This window comes from Labeo rohita, chromosome 21, assembly GCF_022985175.1.
Source record: "Labeo rohita strain BAU-BD-2019 chromosome 21, IGBB_LRoh.1.0, whole genome shotgun sequence".
Lineage (NCBI taxonomy): Eukaryota > Metazoa > Chordata > Actinopteri > Cypriniformes > Cyprinidae > Labeo > Labeo rohita.
The window spans coordinates 11,519,852-11,545,289 of record NC_066889.1 but is presented as its reverse complement, the minus strand read 5'-3'; the positions used below and the strand labels follow the sequence as shown (position 1 = coordinate 11,545,289).

Below are 25,438 nucleotides of genomic sequence, written 5' to 3'. Positions count from 1 at the left end.
AAACAATGAACGACTGTATTTTTATTAACTAACATTAACAAAGATTAATAAATAGTGTAAAAAAATATATTGTTCAATGTTTGTTAATGTTAGTTATATATGTTATATATATAAGTTATATATATATATATATATATATATATATTTTTATGTTAACAAATGACACCGCATTGTAAATTGTTACTAAAAAATTTGTTAACACTGTAGTGACTAATTTTCACTATTAAGTAGTTGCTTATTAGCATGCCTATTACTAGCATATTGACTGTTTATTAGTACTTATAAAGCACATATTAATGCCTTATTCTGCATATCCGTATTTTAGATCGCTTAACCCTACACTCTTAAAGGAACATTCCACTATTTTTGAAAATAGGCTCATTTTCCAACTTCCCTAGAGTTAAACAATTAAGTTTTACCGTTTTCGAATCCATTCCATTCTCCGGGTCTGGCGGTAGCACTTTTAGCATAGCTTAGCATAGATAATTGAATCTGATTAGACTGTTAGCATCTCGCTCAAAAATGACCAAAGAGTTTTGATATTTTTCCTGTTTAAAACTTGACTCTTCTGTAGTTACACTGTGTACTAAGATGGACGGAAAATGAAAAGTTGTGATTTTCTAGGCCAATATGGCTAGGAACTATACTCTCATTCCGGCGTAATAATCAAGGAACTTTGCTGCCGTACCATGAGTGCAGCAGGCGCAATGATATTACACAGCCATCAACTCAGCTCACAATGTAACTACAGAAGAGTCAAGTTTTAAATAGGAAAAATATCAAAACTCTTTGGTCATTTTTGAGCGAGATGCTAACGGTCTAATCAGATTCAATGATCTATGCTAAGCTATGCTAAAAATGCTACCGCGATTACCGAGATCGACTGAATGGATTCGAAAACGGTAAAACTCAACTGTTAACTCCAGTGGAGTCGGAAAATTAGCCTAGTTTCAAAAATAGTGGAGTGTTCCTTTAAAAATAAAGGCTCTTTATTGGCATCAACGGTTCTATAAAGAACCTTGAACATCCATGGAAACTTTCAAATGCAAAAAAGGTTCTTTATAGTTGAAAAAGACTCCTAGATTTTTTAAATGTTCTTCAAAATGGTTCTTTTAAGAACTGTTCACTGAAAGGTTCTTTGGGGAACCAAAAATATTTTTTCTATGGCATCACTGCAAAAACACCCTTTTGGAACCTTTGTTTTTAAGAGTGTACCCCATACCTAAACCTACCTAACTAACTGTTAATAAGCAGGAAATTAGGAGTTTATTAAGCTAAAAGTCATAGTTAATATTTAATTAATAGAGAATTACCAAAATGATTATTTTTTTCCTTTGTACTCATTCGCTGTCTTTCTCCCTCATTGTGTATCAGGTAAAATCAAGTATTCAGAGCAGGTTTACGATGCCTGTATGGGTGCGTTTGACTGTCTGCCCTTGGCAGCTCTCATGAACCAGCAGTTCCTGTGCGTCCACGGTGGCCTGTCCCCAGAAATACAGACCTTAGACGACATAAAGAAGGTACTGCCAAGCCATGCGTGAACAGCAGCTCTGTGTGTGGGAGGAGAAAGATTTCATGCATGGCCACAGGAAAGCAGTATATGTGTGTGTATTTCTGTATTCTGTATTATATTTCTGTCTCTGTGGCCTAGTTGGACCGGTTTAAGGAGCCCCCAGCATTCGGGCCTATGTGTGATTTGCTTTGGTCCGATCCCTTGGAGGACTTCGGCAACGAAAAGAGCCAAGAGTACTTTAGCCACAACACAGTCAGAGGATGCTCATACTTTTACAGGTAGGTGGTTTTCGTGTGTTAAAGGGTGTGGGGTTTGAGGGGGAATATGTTGTCTGACTATATGTGACCCTGGACCAATATCCAAATACACTGTATGGGTCTAAATTATTGATGCCAAAAATCATTAGGATATTAAAGGAGAAGTCCACTTCCAGAACAAAAATGTACAGATAATTTACTCACCCCTTTGTCATCCAAGATGTTCATGTCTTTCTTTCTTCAGTCGATAAGAAATTACATTTCTCGAGGAAAACATTCCCAAATTTTTCTCCATTTAGCGGACTTCAATGGTGCCCCCATGTTTGAACTTCCAAAATGCAGCTTCAAATAGCTCTAAACAATCCCAGCCAAGGAAGAAAGGTCTTCTAGCGAAACGATCAGTCATTTTCAAAACAAATTGACAATTTATATACTTTTTAACCTCAAATGCTTATCTCGTCTATGTCTGCGTGAATGTTTTTTCTGGTTCAATAGGTCAACACAGTTAGGGTATGTCGAAAAACTCCCATCTCGTTTTCTTTCCCAACTTCAAAATTGTCCTACATCGCTGCAGGAGTACCAACCCGGTGTTTTGGTAAGACAGCAATGTAGGACGATTTTGACGTTGAAGAAGAAAACGAGACTGGAGTTTTTCGACCTACCCTAACTGTATTGACCCGGATTACAGAGACTATGAATGCACATCGAGAGTTTGAGGTTAAAAAATAAATAAATTGTCAATTTCTTTAAAAAATGACTGATTGTTTGACTAGACAAGACCCTTCTTCCTTGGTTGGGATCATTTAGAGCCATTTGAAGCTGCATTTAAACTGCATTTTGGAAGTTCAAACTTGGGAGCACCATTGAAGTCCACTATATGAAGAAAAATTCAGGAATGTTTTCCTCAAGAAACATAATTTCTTATCGACTGAAGAAAGAAAGACATGAACATCTTGAATGACTAGGGGTAAGTAAATTATCTGTAAATATTTGTTCTGGAAGATATTTTGTAAATTTCCTATCGTAAAATTTTGTATCGTAAAGAACTTCATTGGGACAACTTTACAGGTGATTTTCTCAATATTTAGATTTTTTGCACCCTCAGATTTCAATTTTCAAACAGTTGTATCTCAACCAAATATGGCCCTATCCTAACAAACCATGCATCAATAGCAAGCTTATTTATTCAGCTGTCAGATGATGTATACATTTTCAAAAAGTCGACCCTTATGACTGGTTTTGTGGTCCAGGGTCACATATTGTAAAAGTTGTCAAAAAAATCTACCATCAAATAGCCTAGAATGGGCTTTTCAGCAAAATATAACAATGAAACAACAAAAATGTAGAGGAAAGGAAGCTTATTCCTGTCACAGAATAAAAAAACATAAATGGTAATTGCAACTCTTTAGCCCACAGTTCTATATATACGTTCTGTATATACGTCTTAATTCCTTTGTCGCAGTGTCATGAATGTGCAATTGTGTGTGCACTGATGTTGTGTAACTTACTGTGCACAAATGTGGGCGTATATATGTGTGTGTATGTATGTGTGAGGACAGCTGAGTCGGTGGGGGGTTGTTGGGTCTCTCCAGGTGCTCAGGGTTGATGTTGTTTTCTATCCTCTGCTCTGACTGCATAAAGCAACAGCCTCTTAATATTTCACACACTCTGCTGAAAATTTGATGGAACAGCAGCACGCTTGTGTATGTGAGAATGAGTGTTTGTTTCTGTTAGCGTGAGAGTGAAGATTGGTCTGTTGTTTTTCAGCATTTAAATGTTTGTGTTTTAGCTTTAGCATTAGCATGTAGACTTCTGAAGCCAAACGGTAGCTTTGTTTAAGGATCTGTCTATCTATTTCTAATCTCTCTGTATGTCTGTTTATACCACAGATTTGGGCCAGTGGTTGCATTCATTAGTGTCTAAGTGTTGTATGCATAATACCAGAGGCAGCCATGTTACAGAACACACACAACTGAATTTATCGATACATACCCACACACATCTCTGTTATGCAAGGCTCACAGAAGCCATTTGTTTTAATCTGTGTTGTCAGTGTTCGTCGAGCTGCCCACCTCCCTGAATCACCATGTTGGTGTTTAATCAGTCCTCTTTCACTCCATTCACTCTGTTTGTTTATGTGATTGCCTTTATGCGCTTGCAGAGTCCATATATGTGATTTACCATAGTATATAAATGAATACATGAATAGAAGAAGCAGTTAGTATAAATGTAAGTAGGCTATAGATTGCATTTTATTCATGAGCAAAACTGCATATTACTTTTTATACAGAATATTCAATACAAGTTAAGCATTGGTGGCATAATGTTAATTACCACAAAAAAAAAAAAAAAAAAATCCTTTAAAAAAGCAAAAATGTAATGTGAATGTGTGAGGAAAAAATTGTAGTACAAAAATCATCAATATTACAAAACATTATATTAAAAAGTGTAAAAATCATTTGTTTTTCTTAAGAACATTGTCCAATAGCAACATAAGCAGGTAAAGTTACAGCGAGAGTCTGCGTCTCTCCTGAGCCCATTGAGTTTTAAAAGATCCCCTAAAGCATGCCGTGAGTTTGGGGGGGTAATTGAGAATGAATGGAGGACAGTCATGTGAGAGGAGGCAATGATGCCTCCATTGCTTTATGATTGGATATGACTGGTTATGATTGGCTGTGATTAGTTTGTGTGATAAATCCTGCCTTGTGTTTGTGCACGTTCCACGTTCACAAAATGAGTCTGAATGAAAAATATAATGACGTTAATGGAAAGACTAAAAAAGGAAGTAAACAACTCACACACTTAGTTATAACCACTTTGTTACATCAAAATAAGATTTGAAATGGCCTGAAAATATTATCTGTGGGAGGTGGAGGGATGGTAGTACTCACACCGCCGACAACGTGACTCACCCCAATTAGCCTGATGGGGGCGCTACAGTGCACAAAGTATGAAATCGCTCATAACTCCTAAACCGTCAGTCAAATTTTTCAGGTATTTCACATTTTTTGAAAAACCTACTTGCGAACTGGTCCTAGGTTTTTGGCCAGATCGGAACCAACCAAGTGCAGAGAGATTCTCTGGACAGTGAATATCAATAATTATAAAAAAAAGTTAAACTCTCGACTCACCGTTGCAAAGGGGTGCCAAAACGTTTGAAAGGGGCAGGGCCACTTTTAATAAAATGCCTATATTTCCTGAACGGAATGAGATATCTCCGCCAAACTCAGAACACTTGTGTAAGAGCTCAATCTGAGGTCACAGGAAAAAAATCGCTGAGCTTGGCCACTTGGTTGGTGCTATTAGAGGGGAAAAAACTTAAAAATGGCCATTACTGCGCAACCATTTGTCCCATCATCATGAAAATCAGTGTGCGCGGTTTTGGTCCTGAATGCCAAAAGTGTCTACAATGACATCTGTGTATCTCTAAAAACATTGGCAGATGAATTTGAGCACCTGTTAGGCAAGGTTAGCGGATGCTGATTGGAACGAAACTTGGTGGACATGTTCAACTCACGGCCCCAAAGGTCTGAGAGAAATTTGAAAGAAATTGACCACTGGGGGGGGTGATATTGCATTTTTCAAGGGAGTTTATGATAGTACGTTGCGAGGTTTTCGCACATATGTACGATATTCATATCATACGATATACGTATCATACATTCCAGACGACTTTGCCTCTAGACTGCTGTCATTCAAATAATTTGTTAAATGATTGAAAATATGTTAAAAAAAAAAAAAAAAAAATACTTTTGCAAACTAGTCCTAGGTTTTTTGCCCAATCTAGGGAAAAGAAACACTGCAGTACAATTCTCTGGACTCTCTAAGCCAATAATTATCAAAAGATGTTTAAATGTACCTTTTTGGGAATCTGTAATGGGATTGTTTAGAAAAGGGGCCTATCCAAATTTACCCCAAATCCTATAAAGCCTAAAGGAAAACTCAAAACTTCACAAAACCTGCTGAGCACATGCGACAGGTGATTCTAAACAAGCATGCAAAATTTTAAGAGGATCGGACCACAGCTGGCTCTATAACAGTCATAATCATTAAAAATCATTATATTTCTGTGGTAAATTACCTGGATTTGCCAAAAATGCTCTTTTAAATTATTGATTTAGGTAATTACAAGCTTGCTAAATAATGTCTTTTTTGCTTGCAGCTATATTTTAAATTGTTACTGACTTGAGTTATTATTTTAGAATAAATGTAAACACTAACTTAATGAGATTCATACTTGGCTTTAATAAATAGAATAATGATTACATTGTTAAAGTATATATGTATATATTTTCTTTTTCTGATAGTGTAAATAATGTTTATTTAACTAACAAAATGGGACTGGGACATGAATTTACATTTAATTTAAATGATGTCTGCAAATAATACATACTTCTCCCAATTCATATATTTTTCGCCATAGTTTCCAATATATAAAAACATTCTGTATTTGTCTAAGTAGACGTATGTCAGATTTAGTTGGAAGTGGACCAGACTTTATGCTGATCAAACGTCTGGCAATGCGAGACTAGGGTAAAGCTGTCAGATGAGGAAATGGGGGGATGCCCTTTCAGCCTCTTGCATCGAACTGTAGTCAGCAGAAAGAGTGAGATGGAAGGAGGGAGTGAGTGAGGGCTTACACTGCGGCCAGCAACGGCAACTCAGCTTCGCGATCTATCCCACAATCCCCAAGGGCTCTGCAGTGTGGTGTTGCCATGACGACCCGTTTCCTCTTCCCAAACTAGAGCGAGTGATAGCGAGAGAGAAAGAGAGATGCAGAGGAAAAAGTGATTGGTAGAGAGCAGCAGTAAAGCAGCAGTGCCCCCTCATTAGCCGACGACACGAAAGAGAGAGAGAGAAAGACAGAGAGCAGCTCACACCCTCCTTTACACACTCTCTGGGTTGTAGGCAAACATATGTTTGCATTCTCTCATAGTGACAGCAGCCATCTCCATTTATTTTCAATGTATCGAAAAGAGCAGCGGGAACATTCTGCCTAACATCTCTTTTTGTTTTCCACAGAATAAAGAATATGTTATGGGTCGGAATCAGCAAAGACCAGCGAACATTAAATCTGTTTTTTTTTTTTTTTTTTTTTTTTTTTTTAGTGCATCGGTCAGGTTTTAGAAGTAAAAACTCCATTCAGTGACTTTTAACAATAACTTTTTACACAGAGACCTACTGTGAGTTATGAGGTTGTTAACTGATGGTATGTGCTTTATTTCTTATTTTTAAAAATAACTGTTTAACAGTTGAATTTGTCATGATAAACTACATTACCCATAATTCTGTACAGAACGTTCCAATAATCAGAGAGTTGTGCTGAGCAAACTGCACCAAAAGAGCTCTGCAGGGAACATACATTCCCATGAAGTTATGAAATTGAGTCATCAGTTGCTATGGTGTCAGAACACTTAAATATTTGTATATTTATGCCAGTGGTCGCATTAACCGAAAATTCTCTGTCATTGATGGAAATTTTTTATCAGTGACGGAAAAATCTGAAGGCCGTCATTTTGACACATTACACTGAGGGTGATCTATTGTAAATTGTAACTGTAATTCCCACCCCTGTCCAGTTGGTGGCAAGTGTGCTCCAGTGTGGCAGCAGAGCACAGGATTCAGAACAAAAACGAAACTATCACAAATGTTTTCATATGCATTTGATTACGCACAGGCGAGTACACAGAAGCTACAACGATCTGTCACACCACATTAAAGATCGCCAAAACGATATTTATTGCTTGAATTTCCTAAGGAAATTGGCAGAATTTGAAATCTGAGACTTTGTTTCATATCAAAAGTAACACAAAGCCTAGCCTATTGCTATTTATTGGAAGGAAGACGCACTATGTACTGTCCATTCATCAACTGAAACAGCATAGACCAAGAGATCGATTGTGATTTAAGAATCGATATTGGTTCATTAAAAAGAGAATATATTAAAACCGAGAAATCGATTTTTTTTAACCCAGCCCTAGTGTATTTTTTAAACACTGCGCTGTCATCCTGTAGGTTCATGATTTAAAACAAAAATGTACGAAAAGCAATTAATTGTGTTATTCTAATTAAAATATGAAAATTAAAATGACAGGTAATAATAGATTATGACGGAATTTTTACGAACCTGTCCGTCAAAATGACGGACAATGTTAAAGTCTGGTGCAACCTCTGATTTATGCATATTTTGCAAAAAAAAAAAAAACTAAACTAAAATATATTGTTTACATAGGTATAATTAACAAATATAAAATAATTAGTCTTATAACTCTCTATTGTTTTTTATTCTTTTATTAGGGCCGGAGCACCAGTGGTGCGAGGACGCTATTGTAATCGTTCAATTTCTTCGTCTTCTCCAAAATGAATCGCATTTTTGAGGGCCTAAACATGCTTGAAAACTCATTAAACTTTGCACACATGCCAAAAGTGCTGAAAATTTACATCTGATATGGCTTTCAGAAGTGGGTGTGGCAAAATGGCTATAAAACCACCTATAAAATTTCAACCACGCACCCCTCAAGCTATGTTCCACATACATGTACAAAATTCAGTAGACATGTAACGCACCAATGTGACACACCAAAAAAGTCCCCCGGTATGAAGTTCGAAACCCAACAGGAAGTCTGTTATTTCGAATTTTCTCTGCAAGTTTTGTGCTGTTGTTGCCATTTTCAGGCGTTGTATTTAAACAAACTCCACATTTGGTCAGTCGAATCTAAAGCCCTTTGTGGCATTAAATTGTGAGTTTTCGTTGAAGCCCGTGTCCATGGCAGCCTGACAAACTTCAATGTTTCGCCATGAAACAGGAAGTTGTTATTCACATATTTGATAAGAGTCCTGTCCTAAATACATTCCCATGCCCATATTCAGTTATAGTAATAGTGCCACCTGCTGGCAACACGGAATGACATGTTTTACGCTATAACAGACTCTTCCTAGAGATTTAATGACATCAACATTATATTTGGTCAGTCTACTGTAAAGGCCTTCACAATGTTAAATTGTGAATATCGCATTTTTTGTTGAAGGGCGTGTCCGTGGCATCCTGACAAATTTCGATGTTACACCAAGGTGTTGTAACTAAGCCATACAGTGTCCGATCTGCCCCAAAATTCACCAATTCAATGAGAGTCCTGGCCTGAACACATTTAAAGGCCAATATTCTGTTATAATCATAGCGCCACCTGCTGGCAACAGGAAATTACTTGTTTTACACTACCTTAAACGTGCAATGTCCATTCTGTACTAGACTTCAAATGTTTGGTAAGAATCCTGGCCTGAAGACATCTAAAAACTGCAACTTCATATACATCTACATGCCAATATTTAGTTATAGTCATAGCGCCGCCAGCTGGCAGCAGGAAGTTTGGCACATATAAATGACTTTGACATACTCCACCTATATTTACCACTTTAAATGCATATTGGTCACGTTCGCTGTTTTCCTAAAGTCACCGGGTGGCAGTAAGCTCGGGTGCGAGGGCCCTATCAATGCATGCAGTCTTTTTGTATTTGTAGTTGATTTTCAAATACTTTTTTGCTTCAAATCAAAGTTAATGTGTGTAATGTTACGATTTAAGTGTAATGTTACGATTTACGTCATAGCTAGTTAGCTTGGTTAATGGCTTACAACCTTTTAACGAAGACTTGTTAACAATCTCTATTACAATAGGCACTCAGACCGTTTCACAGTTTGTATTGCTGATTGTATTTTTATTTATTTATTTAAACAACAGTTCTTTTTGGTCCTCAAATCTGATTGGCTGAGAGGAGTGCGATATTCTAGTGATATCAGCACTACAACCGTTTCACTGTTTGCATCAATCCGCCTGAAGTATTTCTCACAGCGAGTGTTTTGGCAGACACCCAAATCCACTATAATTTGATAAATAATGCTGTTTTTGTGTCACAAAATGTAGTTTTAAGAGTTTTCAGGCGAGAATACTAGTTTAGACTTCAAATATGTGGTTTGTTAATAAAGATAATATCTATTTAAAAATTTTCTTCAATGTTTTCTGAGATGTGAGCTCCTGGGCATCAGCGGCCATTCAGCGTTCATGAACCCATCAAATGCAGCCTTACTTCGGCCATTTCTTCTGGAATTTGCCGCAGGCTCTCATGTTTCTATAGCGGTTAAACATTAGCTATAATTCGTTTTGGGTAAATCTAATGGGCAGTCTTTGGTCTCATTAATCTATTATTTGTTCCAGAGAAAATAGTTTTGGCTGAGGGCAAAATCTCATGACTGTCAACTCTATAGCAGAAGAACTTCACACAAAAGTGGGTTTTAAGGACACTCCATTATTGTTTCTTATGTATTTACACACTTGCGCCGTTGTTCTCACAGACATGCTCTGAATAGTGGTCAGTCTTCTTACCAAATCTTTTTACCAAAAAAATGATTTAGAAAAATGCAACTTTAATTCTTGCCGTGAAAAAGTTGAAACAGTATTGTGAGGTAAAGTATGAAATGTTAATTTAATTGAAACATCATATCAGGGTCTGCTGAGACTGAGTGAAAATGTCTGTGAATGTATACATATATGAACTCTGAACTGCAAATATGTAAGAACCAGGATCTCTTTCTCAGAATATCTCTGTCAACAACATGATAGTGCTGCACACCAACAGCTGAGCGCCACGCTGCCCCTGCTGGACACATGTTGAACTGCACTCGTGCTCCATTCACACATGAATGTTTTGGTTGGCTGACAGTGGAAAGCATTGAAAAAACAATAGAACATTAATGAGACACGTCCACCCACAGTTTCCGAATGCTGGCTCTTGTTTTCTCTCTCATACTCTTTCCCTTCTCTCAATCTCTGTGTTGCAGTTATCCGGCTGTCTGTGACTTCCTACAGAATAATAACTTGTTATCAATCATTCGAGCACATGAAGCACAAGATGCAGGGTATGTATTACCTGTCTTCCACCCTGTATTTAAATTTTTGTATATTAATATGCACTTTAGAAGTAGATAAGGTAAGATGTAAGGGTATACTTTTTCATACAGGTACAGTTTGTGCACATTTCGTCTTTAAAAAGTAAATGAAAGTGTTGTTGTTTTCCTTCTCTCACTTCTGACAGGTACCGGATGTACAGGAAGAGTCAAACCACTGGCTTCCCTTCCCTAATTACCATCTTCTCTGCACCAAACTACCTTGATGTTTACAATAACAAAGGTGAGTCCTGTTTTTCCTTATGTGTGAGACAAATGGAGCATTGTGACGGGAACAGAGCTGGATGAGAGCGTGGGCAGGACCATCAGCTTGAGTGACTCCATCCATGTGGTCTTATCATCCGCTGATGGAACAGGGTCAAGCTCTCAGCAGTACCATCTAGTGGAGGCTTTTTGTGAAAATGAATGTTCATCCACATACAAAGTTGATATACTGTATATCCAGACGTATGTTCTTCCTTATAAAGCTCATTTGGCTTGGGTTTTGTCGTATCATTGTCTGTACACAATGTTTCAGCAAAAAATTTAGATAACGATTCCACTTGAATTAGTCGATTAGGAAACAAACCCGCCGGCTCAGGAAGCCACGCTCTCTTGAGAATATTTCTCATATTATTGATTCAAGAGTTTTCATAAGCTGGAGGCTCACTTTTTCTTATTATTCACTTCCTCAGCTGCCGTTCTGAAGTATGAGAACAATGTAATGAACATCCGGCAGTTTAACTGCTCCCCTCATCCCTACTGGCTGCCAAATTTCATGGATGTCTTCACCTGGTCGCTGCCATTTGTGGGGGAGAAAGGTACCTCTTTATTTATTTATTTATACAACAGTTATTTTTGGTCCTCGAATCTGATTGGCTGAGAGGAGTGTGATATTATAGTCACAATCGTTTCACTGTTTGTATCACTCTGTTTGCAGTATTTCTAATAGCGAGTGTCATGGCGGACACCCAAATCCATTTATAAATAATACTGTTTTGTGTCATGGAATGTACACTGTATGGCTTAAGAGTTTTTTAGGTGAGACTGCACTTGTTTAGAAAGAATAACGTCTTTTAACGTTTACAGAGCTCTAAGGGCATCAGTGGCCATTCAGCGCTCATGAACCTGCCGAGAGTAGCCTTACCTCAGTCAGATCTTCTGGAATTTACTGCTAGCTCTGATGTCTTTATAGTGGTTAAACATGAGATATAATTAGTTTTGGATAAATCTAACAGGCAATGTTTGGTCTCATTAATCTACTATTTGTTCCAGAGCAAATAGTTTTGGCTGAGGGCAAAATCTGCTGTCAGCTTGAGATTTCAATTCATAGCAGAAGAAGTAGTTCCGTACAAAATTGTTTCTTGTATTTATACACTTGTGCCGTCAAACTGTCGTATAAAAGCAATATCACAGGAGTAGCCGTGCAGTAAGGCTGTATATCAGCACGCTGTGATCACCAACGGCTGAATCCCAGCTGTACCGATATACAGCCATATATACAGTGCTGTGCAAAAGTCTTAGGCCACTAGTATTTTCACCAGCTAAAAATGGTTTAAAGTAATTTATTTCTATCTTTTGCTGTAGTGTGTCAGTAGGAAACATCAGTTTACATTTCCAAACATTCTGTTTGCCATTAATTGTAATAATCTAGTGAGATTTTTGTTTGCACAGGCAGTCTGACAACAGCCAGTGCTCCGCACAGACATCTGATCTCACCATCATCCAATCTGTCTCTGGAATGACATGAAGAAACAGAAAAACTGAGACAGACTAAATCCAGAAGAACTGTTTCAACATCTCCAAGATGTTTCAAGTAACCTACCTGCAAAGCTACCTGAAAAACTCTGCACAAGTGCACCTAGGGCAAAAGCTACTTTAAATGCAAAGGATGGTCACATCAAATGCTTATTTATTTTAGTTAATAGAAGTTCATTGATAAAGAAAATCTATTTATGACATTGTTTTTGACAGCATCCTCATTTTATGTGCCTAACTGCCTAAAATGCCTAATTTGAACAGGACTGTAGCTTTGTAGGTATAGGTCTCTTAAAGCATCTTGGAGATGTTGCCACAGTTCTTCAGGATTTAGTCTGTCTCTGTTTTTTTTTTTTGTTTCTTAAGACAGACTGGATTGAATGATGGAGAGATCAGATCTCTGTTTGCACAAGGAGTCTGACAACAGCCTGTGCTTCACACAAAAATCTCACTGGATTATTACAATTAATGGCAAAATTAATGTTTAGAAATGTAAACTGATATTTCCTACTGACAATCTACAGCAAAAGACCGACTTTAACTGACTTTAAACCATTTTTTAGCTGATGAAAATATATTTTAGCTGATGTATACTGTACATATACACTACCAGTCAAAAGTTTTTGAAGAGTAAGATTTGAACAGAGTCTCTTCTGCTCATCAAGCCTGCATTTATTTGATCCAAAGTACAGCAAAAACAGTAACAGTTTGAAATATTTTTACTATCTAAAAAACAGTTTTTTTGAATATATTTTAAAATGTTATTTATTTCTGTGATGTCAAAGCTGAATTTTTAGCACCGTTACTCCAGTCACAAGATCCTTCAGAAATCAGTCTAATATACTGATTTGCTGCTCAAAACATTTATTATTATTATTATTGCCATTATTATTATAATATTTTATACTATCATTTCTATAATTTCCCCCAAAAATAAGTCTTATATGGTATAGTGTATACTATTACAAAAGCTTTTTATTTCATATAAATGTTGATCTTTGGATTTTTTTATTCATCAAATAATCCTGAAAAAATTTACTTAACTGTTTTAAATATTGATAATAATAATAAAAATGTTTCTTGAAATGCAAATCAGCATATTAGAATGATTTCTGAAGGATCATGTGACACTGAAGACTGGAGTAATGATGCTGAAAATGTAGCTTTGATCACAGAAATAAATTACATTTTAAAATATATTCAAATAGAAAACAGTTCTTTTAAATATTAAAAATATTTTTACATTTTTACTGTTTTGCTGTACTTTGGATCAAATAAAAGCAGGCTTGGTGAGCAGAAGAGACTTAAAAAAACATTAAAAATCTTACAGTTCAAAAACTTTTGACTGGTAGTGTATATAAAGCGCTAAAAAAAATTGCCTGTAATAGGTTTGTTTTTTAATGTTTCTCATGCTCTCCAAAGCTGCATTTATTTGATTAAAAATGCAGAAGATATGAGTGAAATATTGTAAAATATTAGTACAATTTAAAATAGCGGTTTACTCTTTGAATGTATTTTAAAATGTAATATATTCCTGTGACAGCAAAGCTGAATTTTCGGCAGTCATTCATCATTCAGAAACTATTCTAATATTTCTTATTATTTTCAATGCAGCTCATAGAAATTCATATTTTTATGGATTCTTTGACGACTAGAAAGTTCAGTAGAACAATTTATTTGAAATAGGTGTTATAACTGTCACTTTTTTATCATTTTAATGCAAAAGTCCTAACCCAAAAACTTCAACAATCTTCAGTAAGCAAACACAGACACAACAAAAAGCTTTTGCTAATGTCCGATACTTTCAACTGAATGTTGTTTTGATATGTTGTGACTGACTGTCTTTGCTTTGCCCGCAGTCACGGAGATGCTGGTAAATGTGTTGAGCATCTGTTCTGACGATGAGCTGATGAATGATGGAGACGAGATCTTTGACGGTGAGACATCTTCTTTACTCGTTCGCTCTACAGTGTCCTTTGTATTGCATATAGAAGATGAACATAATGTATGAGTTCCCCAGCATGAAACATGATTATGATTTCTCGACAGAAGGGGCCTTTTCTTTGACATCAGGTACATCCTGAATTATGACTCATAGTTCTTTCAATATATTTCCTGTTAAAGAAGAACTCCACTTCCAGAACAACAATTCACAAATAATGTACTCACCCCCCTTGTCATCCAAGATGTTCATGTCTTTCTGTCTTCAGTCGTGAGGAAATTATGGTTTTTGAGGAAAGCTTTTCAGGATTTTTCTGCATATAATGGACTTCATTGGTGCTCTGATTTTGAACTTCCAAAATGTAGTTTAAATGCAGCTTCAAGGGGCTCTAAACGATCCAAGCCGAGGAAGAAGGGTCTTATCTAGCGAAACGATAGGTCATTTTTTTTACAGAAAATACTTTTTTTTTTATATTTTTTAAGCACAAAAGCTTGTGTACAGGCTCTGGGATGCACGTTCACGACACTACGTACTATTGAATCACGTCGAAAGGTCACGCGGAACTACAGACCCAGTGTTTACAAAGCGAACGCACAAAGGCTAAGAAAGTAAGTAAGAACGATGTCCTCCTCTCAAGTTGTAGGAGAAAATAAGAAAAAAAGGTTTTTGCCACACTCAGGACACAGACTATGAACTTACAAGTGATTCGCAGTGGTGATGGGAAGTTCGGGTAATTTTACCGACTCAGACCTTTGAGTCTCGTTCAGCAAAATGAACAAATCTTTTTTCAAGTCATTTTGTTCATTTTAGCAAAATATAATTAAAAATGTTACGTTACTTCCCTAACACATCTAAAATTAAGTATAAAATTAAGTAATTGTTTACCTGTGTCTTTAGTCTATGATGAGCTCACCTCACCTCTTATCTGACAAGTTTTCGGGTTTGAGTCGTTCGTTCATCACGTAAGATGAACGAACAACTCGAAAAACCCGAAGATTCGAAACAGGTGAACTAATTCCAGTACAGAACCTAATAGCATGTTGCGCATGTACGACTGAACGAATCACTCCCCGAGACGACTCGTTCTTCCCGAGTCACATTAAAGATTAATTCAAAATGAAATAATCGTTCAAGAACGACCCATTACTAATTTGTAGCATCGTGGACGTGCATCCCATCTGTGCTACACAAGCTTTTGTGCTTAAAAAGTATACAAATTTTGCTAGATAAGACTTCCTCAGCTGGGATCATTTAGAGCCCTTTGAAGCTGCATTTAAACTACATTTTAGAAGTTCAAAATCAGGGCACCAATGAAGTCCATTATATGGAGAAAAATCCTGAAATGCTTTCCTCAAAAACCATAACTTCTTTACGACTGAAGACAGAAAGACATGACCATCTTGGATGACAAGGGGGTAAGTAAATTATTTGTAAATTGTTGTTCTGGAAGTGGAGTGCTCCTTTAAGTAGCACTGTTGTGATATCTGGGCTTGCTAGCTGCTGAAGTAATACTGCCAACCAGCACTGGGGATGCTAGTCACAAAACTGTAAAACTTAAGTTTTCCAAGCTACAAGGTACTTAGAAGTGCAGATTACAACTAGAAACTTGAATAATAGCTCTTTAGCAATATTGATGAGTTTACTGAAAGCTGTATTTCTCTCAAAAACTAAAAAACAATGAGGGTTTTGTGTGAATGAATCTTCATACAATGCAAGTGAAAAAGTGGCTTGTACTTGGAAAAAATACTTACAGTAGTAGTGTCGCTTCTTTAAGTTACTCCCAAAACTGCCGCCAACACAATATACATAATTTCTGTAAAAAAGAACTAAAAGTTTCTCTGGGTTTTTAGCCTCTGGTCATACTGACTGAGACTGCTTGAATTTTTCTTTCCGCCCACAGCCAATGCAGCAGCTGCTCGGAAAGAGGTGATTAGGAACAAGATCCGTGCCATTGGGAAGATGGCCAAGATGTTCTCCGTGCTCAGGTACAAATGGGGCTTCCTCCAGCTGAGTCATTCAGTCTGCGGTCAGCTGAGTCACATGTTTATGAGACGGCTCTTGCTTATCAGACATGATACATAGAGGGGAGGCTTCTAAAAAGCAAGATATGGCTGATATTCGGTGCAATATAAAACCGGGATGCAAGAAACTTTTTTAAATGTACGGAAAGTCTTTTAAAGAACGTATTTCAAAAGGGAGTTCTGGGGTCTCTATGGACATCTGTGTTTGTAACAAAATTGCAAGATAGGATTATCAGTATCATTAAGTACCTTTTAGAGACTCTTTTTTGCTATATGTGGCCATTTATACTAAGTGAGAAGATTAAAATTTAGATTATTAAAGGAATAGTTCACCCAAAAATGAAAATTTTATCACCTTTTACTCACCCTCATGTCGTTTCAAACCTGTGTGAGTTCCTTTCTTACGTTGAAAATAAAATAATAGATTTTGAAAAATGCTGGTAATCAAAGAGTTGATAGTCCCCATTGACTTCCATTGTAACTCTTTTCTTACTATGGAAGTCAACTGTTTGGTTCTTCAGAAATCTTAAAATATCTTCTCATGTGTTTAACATAAGAAAGAAACTCACAGGTTTGGAACAACATGAGGATGAATAAATGATGACAAATTTTTCATTTTTGTGTGATCTATTCCTTTAAGAAAACATTCATTAAATAGTCAGTGTACTAAAGCCAAATATATACTCTAATAATGTAAATTTCAGTAAATGTAACATTTTTCTCCTGAAATTTTTGACAGACCCCAGTTTGTAAACTCCTGGTTTAGTCTGCTTTTTTAAAAATGTAATGATGAATAATATTAAGTTTGTATCACTCATGACTAGGGATGTACAATATAATCGGACAATAATGGCTTTAAATGTAAATATCGGCATTGGATATGAATAATTAATGCCGATATGTCTTGCCAATAAAAGGAAGGTTAACTCACATGTGTTCAGGGTGTGCTAGCGTTTAGATCACATCATCAGTGTGGCTCATTCTTGAAGCAAAGTTTTGCCTGAATGGTGATTAGATTCACTGTTTTGGAACGCTGCTTTTAAACTGAGAATGACGCATTCGGTAAGTGATAGTGTAAACCGTAATAGTATGTGCAGTGGCTGCAGCAGCAGTCTCCCCTGAGTCCTAATGCCTGTTTGGTAAAGAGTTTTAATTCTGTAGGGGGCGCTGTTGGCCTACTTCTCATAAAATTAAATTAAAATACACAAATATTTAATTTCTGATTAAATAAATCAGTAATTGATGTTGATAAAATTTATGAGCATGTTTTAAAGGTCAGAAGTTATAGCTTACATGAATAAATAAATAAAAAAATCACAAACATGACACTTGTAAATTAATTTTATATATACTTATTTATTAATTGTGTAATATGTTTTATTTTTTTAAACAAATTATGAGCTCTAAAAGATTTTCTGAATTTTTACAACTCTTTTGCTTTAGATCATCTACAAATGTTAAATCTTAAAATAAATTGTTAAGGTTACCACTGCATCTTTCTGGAAAAAAAAAAAAAAGAAAGAAAAAAAGCAGCGATTGATGTATTGTTTATTTACAGTTATTTTCAAAGTTTCAGTGTACTGTCATTATAAAAGAATTTCATTATTGTTTAATTCTAATAAATAAGTTCTTGTTAAAAACTAACCAAAATTAAAAATAATTTTCTTATAATTTCCGCAGAGGAGAGACTCAGTGTTGTTTCCAAACAAAAGGAAATATACTGGTATCGGCATCAGCCTTCGGCCAAAATGAGTTGAAAAATATCATTATATCAGATATAGGCAAAAATCCAATGTTGTGCATCCCTACTCATTACATATTCATATGTACACTACCAATCAAAAGTTTGGGGTCATTAAGATTTTTAAAAAAAATAAATGAATACTTTAATTCAGCAAGGACGCATTAAATTAATCAAAAGCAACAGTGAATGCATTCATAATTTATAAAGTTCTCTTGAACTTTCTATTCATCAAAGAATCATAAAATAAATGTTTCGTGATTTACACCAGAATATAGCAGCACAAAAAAAACACAAAAGCAGTTTAGCAATATAAAAAAACTGCACAACTGTTTTCGCCATTGATAATAATAAATGTTTTTTCGAACAGCAAATCAGCATATTAGAATAATTTCTGAGCAATGATGCTAAAGTCACAGGAATAAATACATTTAAAGGCATCATGACATGAGAAATCAAATTGTGATCTTTTGACACAGAAAAGGTCTTTGTACTATTAATACATCCTACAGGTTTCATAACTTAAAATGTCCTCATCATCAATAAAAAGTATCTATATAATAACCCTTAGAAAACAGCTCATTTGGATCTGAGGTGCAAGGTGATGTCAACCGGGCACAGTCGTTTGCATAAACACTGCCTCCAGAGCAACACATCAACGAATAGTCATCGTTTCACCATAGGCCCCGCCCACTGGCGTTCAGTTGCGTAACTGCTGACACTTGATTGTGCTGAATGCGAGTGTCACGTCACATCAAAAGCAAGTGCGAAAAATGTAAATAACTGCCGCTATCTTATCTACACAGGATACACTTCCAAGCTTTAGAACGGCATAGATAGGCGTTTCTCTTCATCAGTCCAAAACAAGTCCAATAAAGTGCATCCATCCATAATAAAAAAAGTGCCTCACACGGCTCCGAGGGGTCAATAAAGGCCTCCTGTAGCATTTTTGTAAGAAAAATATCCATATTTAAAATGTAAGAATCACTTTAATCCAGCTTGCGCTAACTGCTTTGGCAACGGGGCATAGCAGGACGAAAACACCCTCTAAACTGTTCGCAAATTGTAAAGCAGTGGGACAGCTAATCAATCACAACACACTTTGTTTTTCGGAAGGCGGGCCTTAATTAAACTTGGAACTAATCGAGCCATTTGTGCCAGGCTGGGGAGAAAGGTATTGTAATAATGTAAATTATGTGAAAAATAATGTGTTTTTCGAACCACCAAGCATTAGAGCATGTTCTAGTACACCCCCAAAACAAAATCAAGACTTTGTAAAAGAGCATAATAGGACCCCTTTAAAATAATTTTAAAAAATCCATGTCATGACCCCTTTAAACTGTATGTTAAAATAGAAAACAGTTATTCTAAATTCTGATAATATTTCACTATTTTACTGTATTTTGTTTAAAAAAATGCAGAGCTTTGGAGAACCGCAAACGTTTGAATGGTAGTGTAATATCAGTGATGTTTTTATTTCTGATTTTAACATGCTGTTGTTGCAGAGAGGAAAGTGAGAATGTGTTGACCCTGAAGGGTCTGACCCCTACCGGCATGCTGCCCAGCGGGGTGCTTTCTGGAGGCAAGCAGACTCTACAGAGTGGTGAGCACACGATCCAGCCCTGGCCATGTTCCTCTCTTGGTTCTTGTCTCCCTCTGTCTCCTCCTCTCTCTCTCTCTTGCCTCTTATTATTTCCTCCTCTTCTGTCTCTGTAATGTCTGTCCCTGTCCCTTCCACCTGTCTCTCCATCTGTCTCTCTCTGTATCCTCTGACAACTCCAAGCTTTGGGGTGCTGCTCTTTTGGTTCCCCCAAAGCATGGACACATTAGTGGGTCGGTTTACTCGTCAATGGTAAACTGGGGTGAGAATGAGTTTCTGAGAGGCCCGTAGGGTGTCTAGAGCACAGGAAGCGTGGAAAGCAGGAGAAGTCTCTTGCAAAGTGCGAATGGTTGAGGGGATTGTCTGAGTCTGTGGTCCATAGTCTGGTTGGCGTGCATGCGTCTCGCGGGGTTGTCCCGGCGCCCGCCGCTGCTTGTGCACACAACTGCTGCCTGTGCTTTACTGCTGTTGCATGGCTTGTTCAGGTGTAACACACTACCCTCCTCTCCCTCCAGCAACCATCGAAGCCATTGAAGCCATCGAGACGGAAGAAGACGGAGAAGGTAATTCCAGGACATGTATCGGAGCATAATCCAACATAGGATGCTTGATGTGTTTTGGAAAATGGTAGATGGTTTAGTATCTGGTTTGTCTCTTGTTCAACTTGGGACCTACCAGTTGGGATCACTTTTTAAAATACATCTACTGTCGTATGCTGGATTTTCCGCCAGGGTCACCACATTCTGAAGTTGACTTCTCTAACCAACTAACACACTACATTAAAGAAGAGCAACAAGACCAGAAAGCCACCAATCACTTCAAAGGGGCACTGCACATGTCTGGGAACAGTTTAGTGTCAAATAGTTTCCAAATAATCTGACAGAGTCTGAAATGCTTATTAGTTAACATTGTGGCTGTGTCCAAAACAAGTCAGTCAATGACTAAGTGATTTTAGGCACCATAACACATCACATAAAATGATCAAATAACCAAATTCAAGTGAGCTTTAGAGGCAGCCAAGCAAATATTCAATGCTGAGCTCAACTCTATGGATTTTTTTAGTTCTGTTTTTTCCTTGCATGCATATATGACCAGTCAAAAGTTTTTGAACAGTAAGATTTTTAATGTTTTTTTAAAGAAGTCTCTTCTGCTCGCCAAGCCTGCATTTATTTGTACAGCAAAAACAGTACACAACTGATTTCTATTTGAATATATTTTAAAATGTTAATTATTTCTGTGATTTCAAAGCTGAATTTTTAGCATTATTACTCAGGTCATAATCATTCTAATATTCTGACTAGCTGCTCAAAAACATTTATTATTATTGTTATTATGTTGAAAACAGCTGAGTACATTTTTTTCAGGTTTCTTTGATGAATAGAAAGTTCAGAACAACAGAATTTATCAGAAATAAAAATCTTTGTAACATTATAGATCTTTTATCATCTTTATCATCACTTTGGATCAATTTCAAAGCATCCTTGCTAAATTAAAAAATTGATTTCTATCATTTCTTTTGCAAAAAAGAAATCCTGTAAATCAATGAATTCTGTAAATGTACTCAGCTATAATAATAATAATAATAATAATAATAATAATAAATATTTCTTGAACAGCAAATCAGCATATTAGAATGATTTCTGAAGGATCATGTGACACTGAAGACTGAAGTAATAAATAAATTATAGGAAAGGAATAAATTATAACTTAAAATATATTAAAATAGAATGCAGTTATTTTAAATAGTAAAAATATTTCACAATATTACTGATTTTGCTGTATTTTGGATGAACAGAAGTCACCTCTTTTAAAAATCTTACTGTTCAAAAACTTTTGACTGGTAGTGTATACATATTAATAATGTGTAATTTTACACTACTGTTCAAATGTTTGGGGTCAGTAAGAGAAATTAATACTTTTTTAAGAAATTAATACTTTCATTCAGCGAGGATTCATTAAATTAGCAGTTAAACTTTTATAATGCAAAATATTTATATTAAAATGCTTTTTATTTCTATAAAAAATCTGTTCGAAACTGTTTTCAACACTAATAATCATAAGAAATGTCCGTTGAGCAGCAAATTAGCATATTAGGATGATTTCTGTAGGATCATGTGACACTGAAAACTGAAGTAATGATGCTGAAAATTCAGCTTTGCCATCACAGGAATAAATTAAAATTTAAAATATATTAAAATAGAAAACAGTTATTTTAAATCACAATAATACTTAACAATATTACTGCTTTTAAATCAAATAAATAGCCTGGTAGGACGGTAGTGTATGTTTACATGAATCATTTTTTGTTTCTAATTTTAACTGTGTAATATTTACATTTATTATTTAATTATATACTTTTTCTTTATGTTTACATTCTTACTATGTAACCAAGCCTATCACATGCCACTGACCCGAGGTCAGCTGCCCTTATTGTTGAGCCCTGCAATGACTACATTACTTGATATACTTGATATCAACTCAACTGATATGCAATATTACTGCTTAACTACAAACAACAGGCATCAAAGGATACATTTACTGTCGTGATGCCTTCCTACCTCCCTATATTGCCTGCTAATCCAATGTTTTTTTAGGTCACAGACACAGCCATTATGTAACTAAGGCATCACAAGATGCTATTTGTACAAAAAATAGTTTTAGTCAGAAGTTTTGAGGTTTATTTTTAAGCAATTGTAATTTAATCAGATCTTTGCCGTGCCCTTTTGTGGTGGTGACATTAAGGGAACATGCCTTTGATTACTTGCATGATGGTTTGAGGTAGCATCTAAACTGGAGGCATGATTTTTGGGTATGGTCTGTCGGGCGCTGCTTTTTTCTCTGGCCCTCATGGTTCTAGTGTGGGCATAGCATGTGATTAACCCCAATCAGGAACTCTCAGCCAACCAGAGTGTGTTCCTCTTCTACAACCTCTCGCTTTCTGAGACCAGCTCACCTCAGTGATACACACATGGATGGACTCAAGGGGTTTGGACAATGACTTCTACTTCTCCTAGGCCTGTATATAGAAAACAAAAGCCAAAAAAATAGTTAAAATAGCAGGTAGGGTAGGGTGATCTCCATATTTCCAGTCTTTTGACTGTTTAGCTTGATATTTATGCAGTGTGTTTGCTCTGAAGTAGCTTAAACCTTTTAATTTCAGCAGAAACTCTTAAGGCTGGTGTATTTTAAAATTCAGTTTGAGGTTCATTGGTTGCTCCCACAACCACGCACTTAAAATTGATGGGTTAAAAACAACCCAGCGCTGGGTGAAATATGGACAGACCCAGCAATTGTGTTGTTTTGACCCAGCGGTTGGGTTAAATGTTTAACCCAATTTATTTTTTAAAATAAATTTTTAAACAATAGTTGAGTTAAATAAAACTACAGAAAGTTTGGTTAAACATTTAACCCAACCACTGGGTCAAAACAACCCATTCACTGGGTTCGTCCATATTTCACTCAGCACTGGACTGTTTTTAACCCAGTTTTTTTTTTTTTTTTTAGAATGCACTGTAACCTAAGAGCAACCAATGGCATTTTCCAATTGAATAAAAATGAATTTAAAAAGGAGTTGGCAAATGGATTAGGAAATATAACTGACTCATGACTTTGAAAGCTGCATTTAGAAATGGCATTAATAAAGTGTTTTAAAAAATACACTGCTGTTTAAAAGTTTGAGATCAGTAAGTTTTTAATGTTTTTAAATTAATTTTCAGAAATCATTCTATTATGCTGATTTATTATCAGTGCTGGAAACATTGTGCTGTTTAATATTTTGTTAAAACCTTTCTTTAAGAATTTAAGAAAGGTAAAAAAGAACAGCATTTATATAAAACAAATCTTTTCTAACAATATACATTACAATTCAAAAGTTTAGTGTCAGTAGATCTTTATTCTTTATTTTTTTTTTGAAAGAAATTAATACTTTTATTCAACAAGGATGTGTTAAATAGATAAAAAAGTGATAGCAAAGACTTGTATTGTTAGATTTATATTTTAAGTAAATGCTTTTTTTTTACTTTTTATTCATCCAAGAATCCTGAAAAGATTCCAAAAAAACTTATTAAAAAGCACAACTGTTTCCAGCACTGATAATAAAAGTAATAAATCAGCATATTAGAATGATTTCTGAAGGATCATGTGACACTTAAGACTGGAGTAATGATGCTAAAAATTCAGCTTTGCTGTCACAGGAATAAATTGTATTTTAAATTATATATAAAAATGAACGGCAGTGTATGAGTAATTGTACCAAAAGAGTACTAAATAGTAGTATATTTAACCTGTGTCTGCATACTTGCCAATTTTAAGTCATTTATTAATTTTTTGTTACACTTAACTGTTTTTACATCTGAATGAAACATTCTTTTTCAAATTCAACATTTCTTTTCAAATGATTCCTTTATTTCAATGTTATTCTATTAGCCCTCCATAGATTTTTTTTTATTTGATCAATTTAATTATTTAAATAACTTGATTATATATACAGTACTGTGCAAAAGTCTTAGGCCACTAGTATTTTCATCAGCTAAAAATGGTTTAAAGTCAGTTAAAGTCGGTCTTTTGCTGTAGTGTGTCAGTAGAAAATATCAGTTTACATTTCTAAACATTCATTTTGCCATTAATTATAATAATCCAGTGAGATTTTTCTATGGAGCACAGGCTGTTGTCAGACTCCTTGTGCAAACAGAGATCTGATCTCTCCATCATTCAATCCAGTCTGTCTTAAGAAACAGAAAAAACGGAGACAGACTAAATCCAGAAGAACTGTGGCAACATCTCCAAGATGCTTTAAGAGTCCTATACCTACAAAGCTACAGTACTGTTCAAATTTTTAGGCAGTTAGGCACATAAAATGAGGATGCTGTCAACAACAATGTTATAAATAGATTTTCTTTATCAAAGAACTTCTATTAACTAAAATAAATCAGCATTTGATGTGACCATCCTTTGCGTTTAAAGCAGCTTTTGCCCTATGTTCACTTTTGCAGAGTTTTTCAGGTAGCTTTGCAGGTAGGTTACTTGAAACATCTTGGAGATGTTGAAACAGTTCTTCTGGATTTAGTCTGTCTCAGTTTTTCTGTTTCTTCATGTCATTCCAGACAGACTGGATGATGGTGAGATCAGATGTCTGTGTGGAGCACTGGCTGTTGTCAGACTCCTTGTGCAAACAAAAATCTCACTAGATTATTACAATTAATGGCAAACAGAATGTTTGGAAATGTAAACCGATATTTTTTACTGACACACTACAGCAAAAGATAGAAATAACTTACTTTAAACCATTTTTTAGCTGGTGAAAATACTAGTGGCCTAAAACTTTTGCACAGTACTGTTTACATATATATATATATATATATATATATATATAGAGTTGAAGTCAAAAGTTTACATCCCCCTTTCAGAATCTGCAAATTGTTAATTAATTTTACCAAAATAAGAGGGATCATACAAAATGCATGCTATTGTTTATTTAGTACTTATCTGAATAAGATATTTCACATAAAAGATGTTTACATATAGTCCACAAGAGAAAATAATAGTTGAATTTATAACAATGACGAAACTGTTCAAACTGATGCTCCAGAAGTAAAAACGATGCATTAAGAGTTTTTGAATTTGAAGATCAGGGTACATTTGACTTATTAACCTCCTGGTAAACATGTAA

At 35.6% G+C, this 25,438-nt stretch overlaps 1 protein-coding gene across 2 annotated transcripts in view; it reads left to right on the top strand.

Moving 5' to 3' along the window:
• Nucleotides 1-25,438, top strand: part of ppp3ca (protein phosphatase 3, catalytic subunit, alpha isozyme) — an 83,833-nt gene that overhangs the window by 55,850 nt on the left and 2,545 nt on the right. Inside the window, exons 5-13 of one of the 2 annotated variants that reach the window (XM_051092744.1) lie at nt 1,375-1,520; nt 1,652-1,791; nt 10,604-10,681; nt 10,858-10,952; nt 11,404-11,529; nt 14,326-14,403; nt 16,309-16,393; nt 19,676-19,773; nt 20,286-20,333. In XM_051092744.1, the coding sequence (XP_050948701.1) occupies nt 1,375-1,520; nt 1,652-1,791; nt 10,604-10,681; nt 10,858-10,952; nt 11,404-11,529; nt 14,326-14,403; nt 16,309-16,393; nt 19,676-19,773; nt 20,286-20,333 (894 nt within the window). The remainder of the gene's footprint in view (nt 1-1,374; nt 1,521-1,651; nt 1,792-10,603; nt 10,682-10,857; nt 10,953-11,403; nt 11,530-14,325; nt 14,404-16,308; nt 16,394-19,675; nt 19,774-20,285; nt 20,334-25,438) is intronic. The other variant, XM_051092745.1, reaches the window with a different exon arrangement.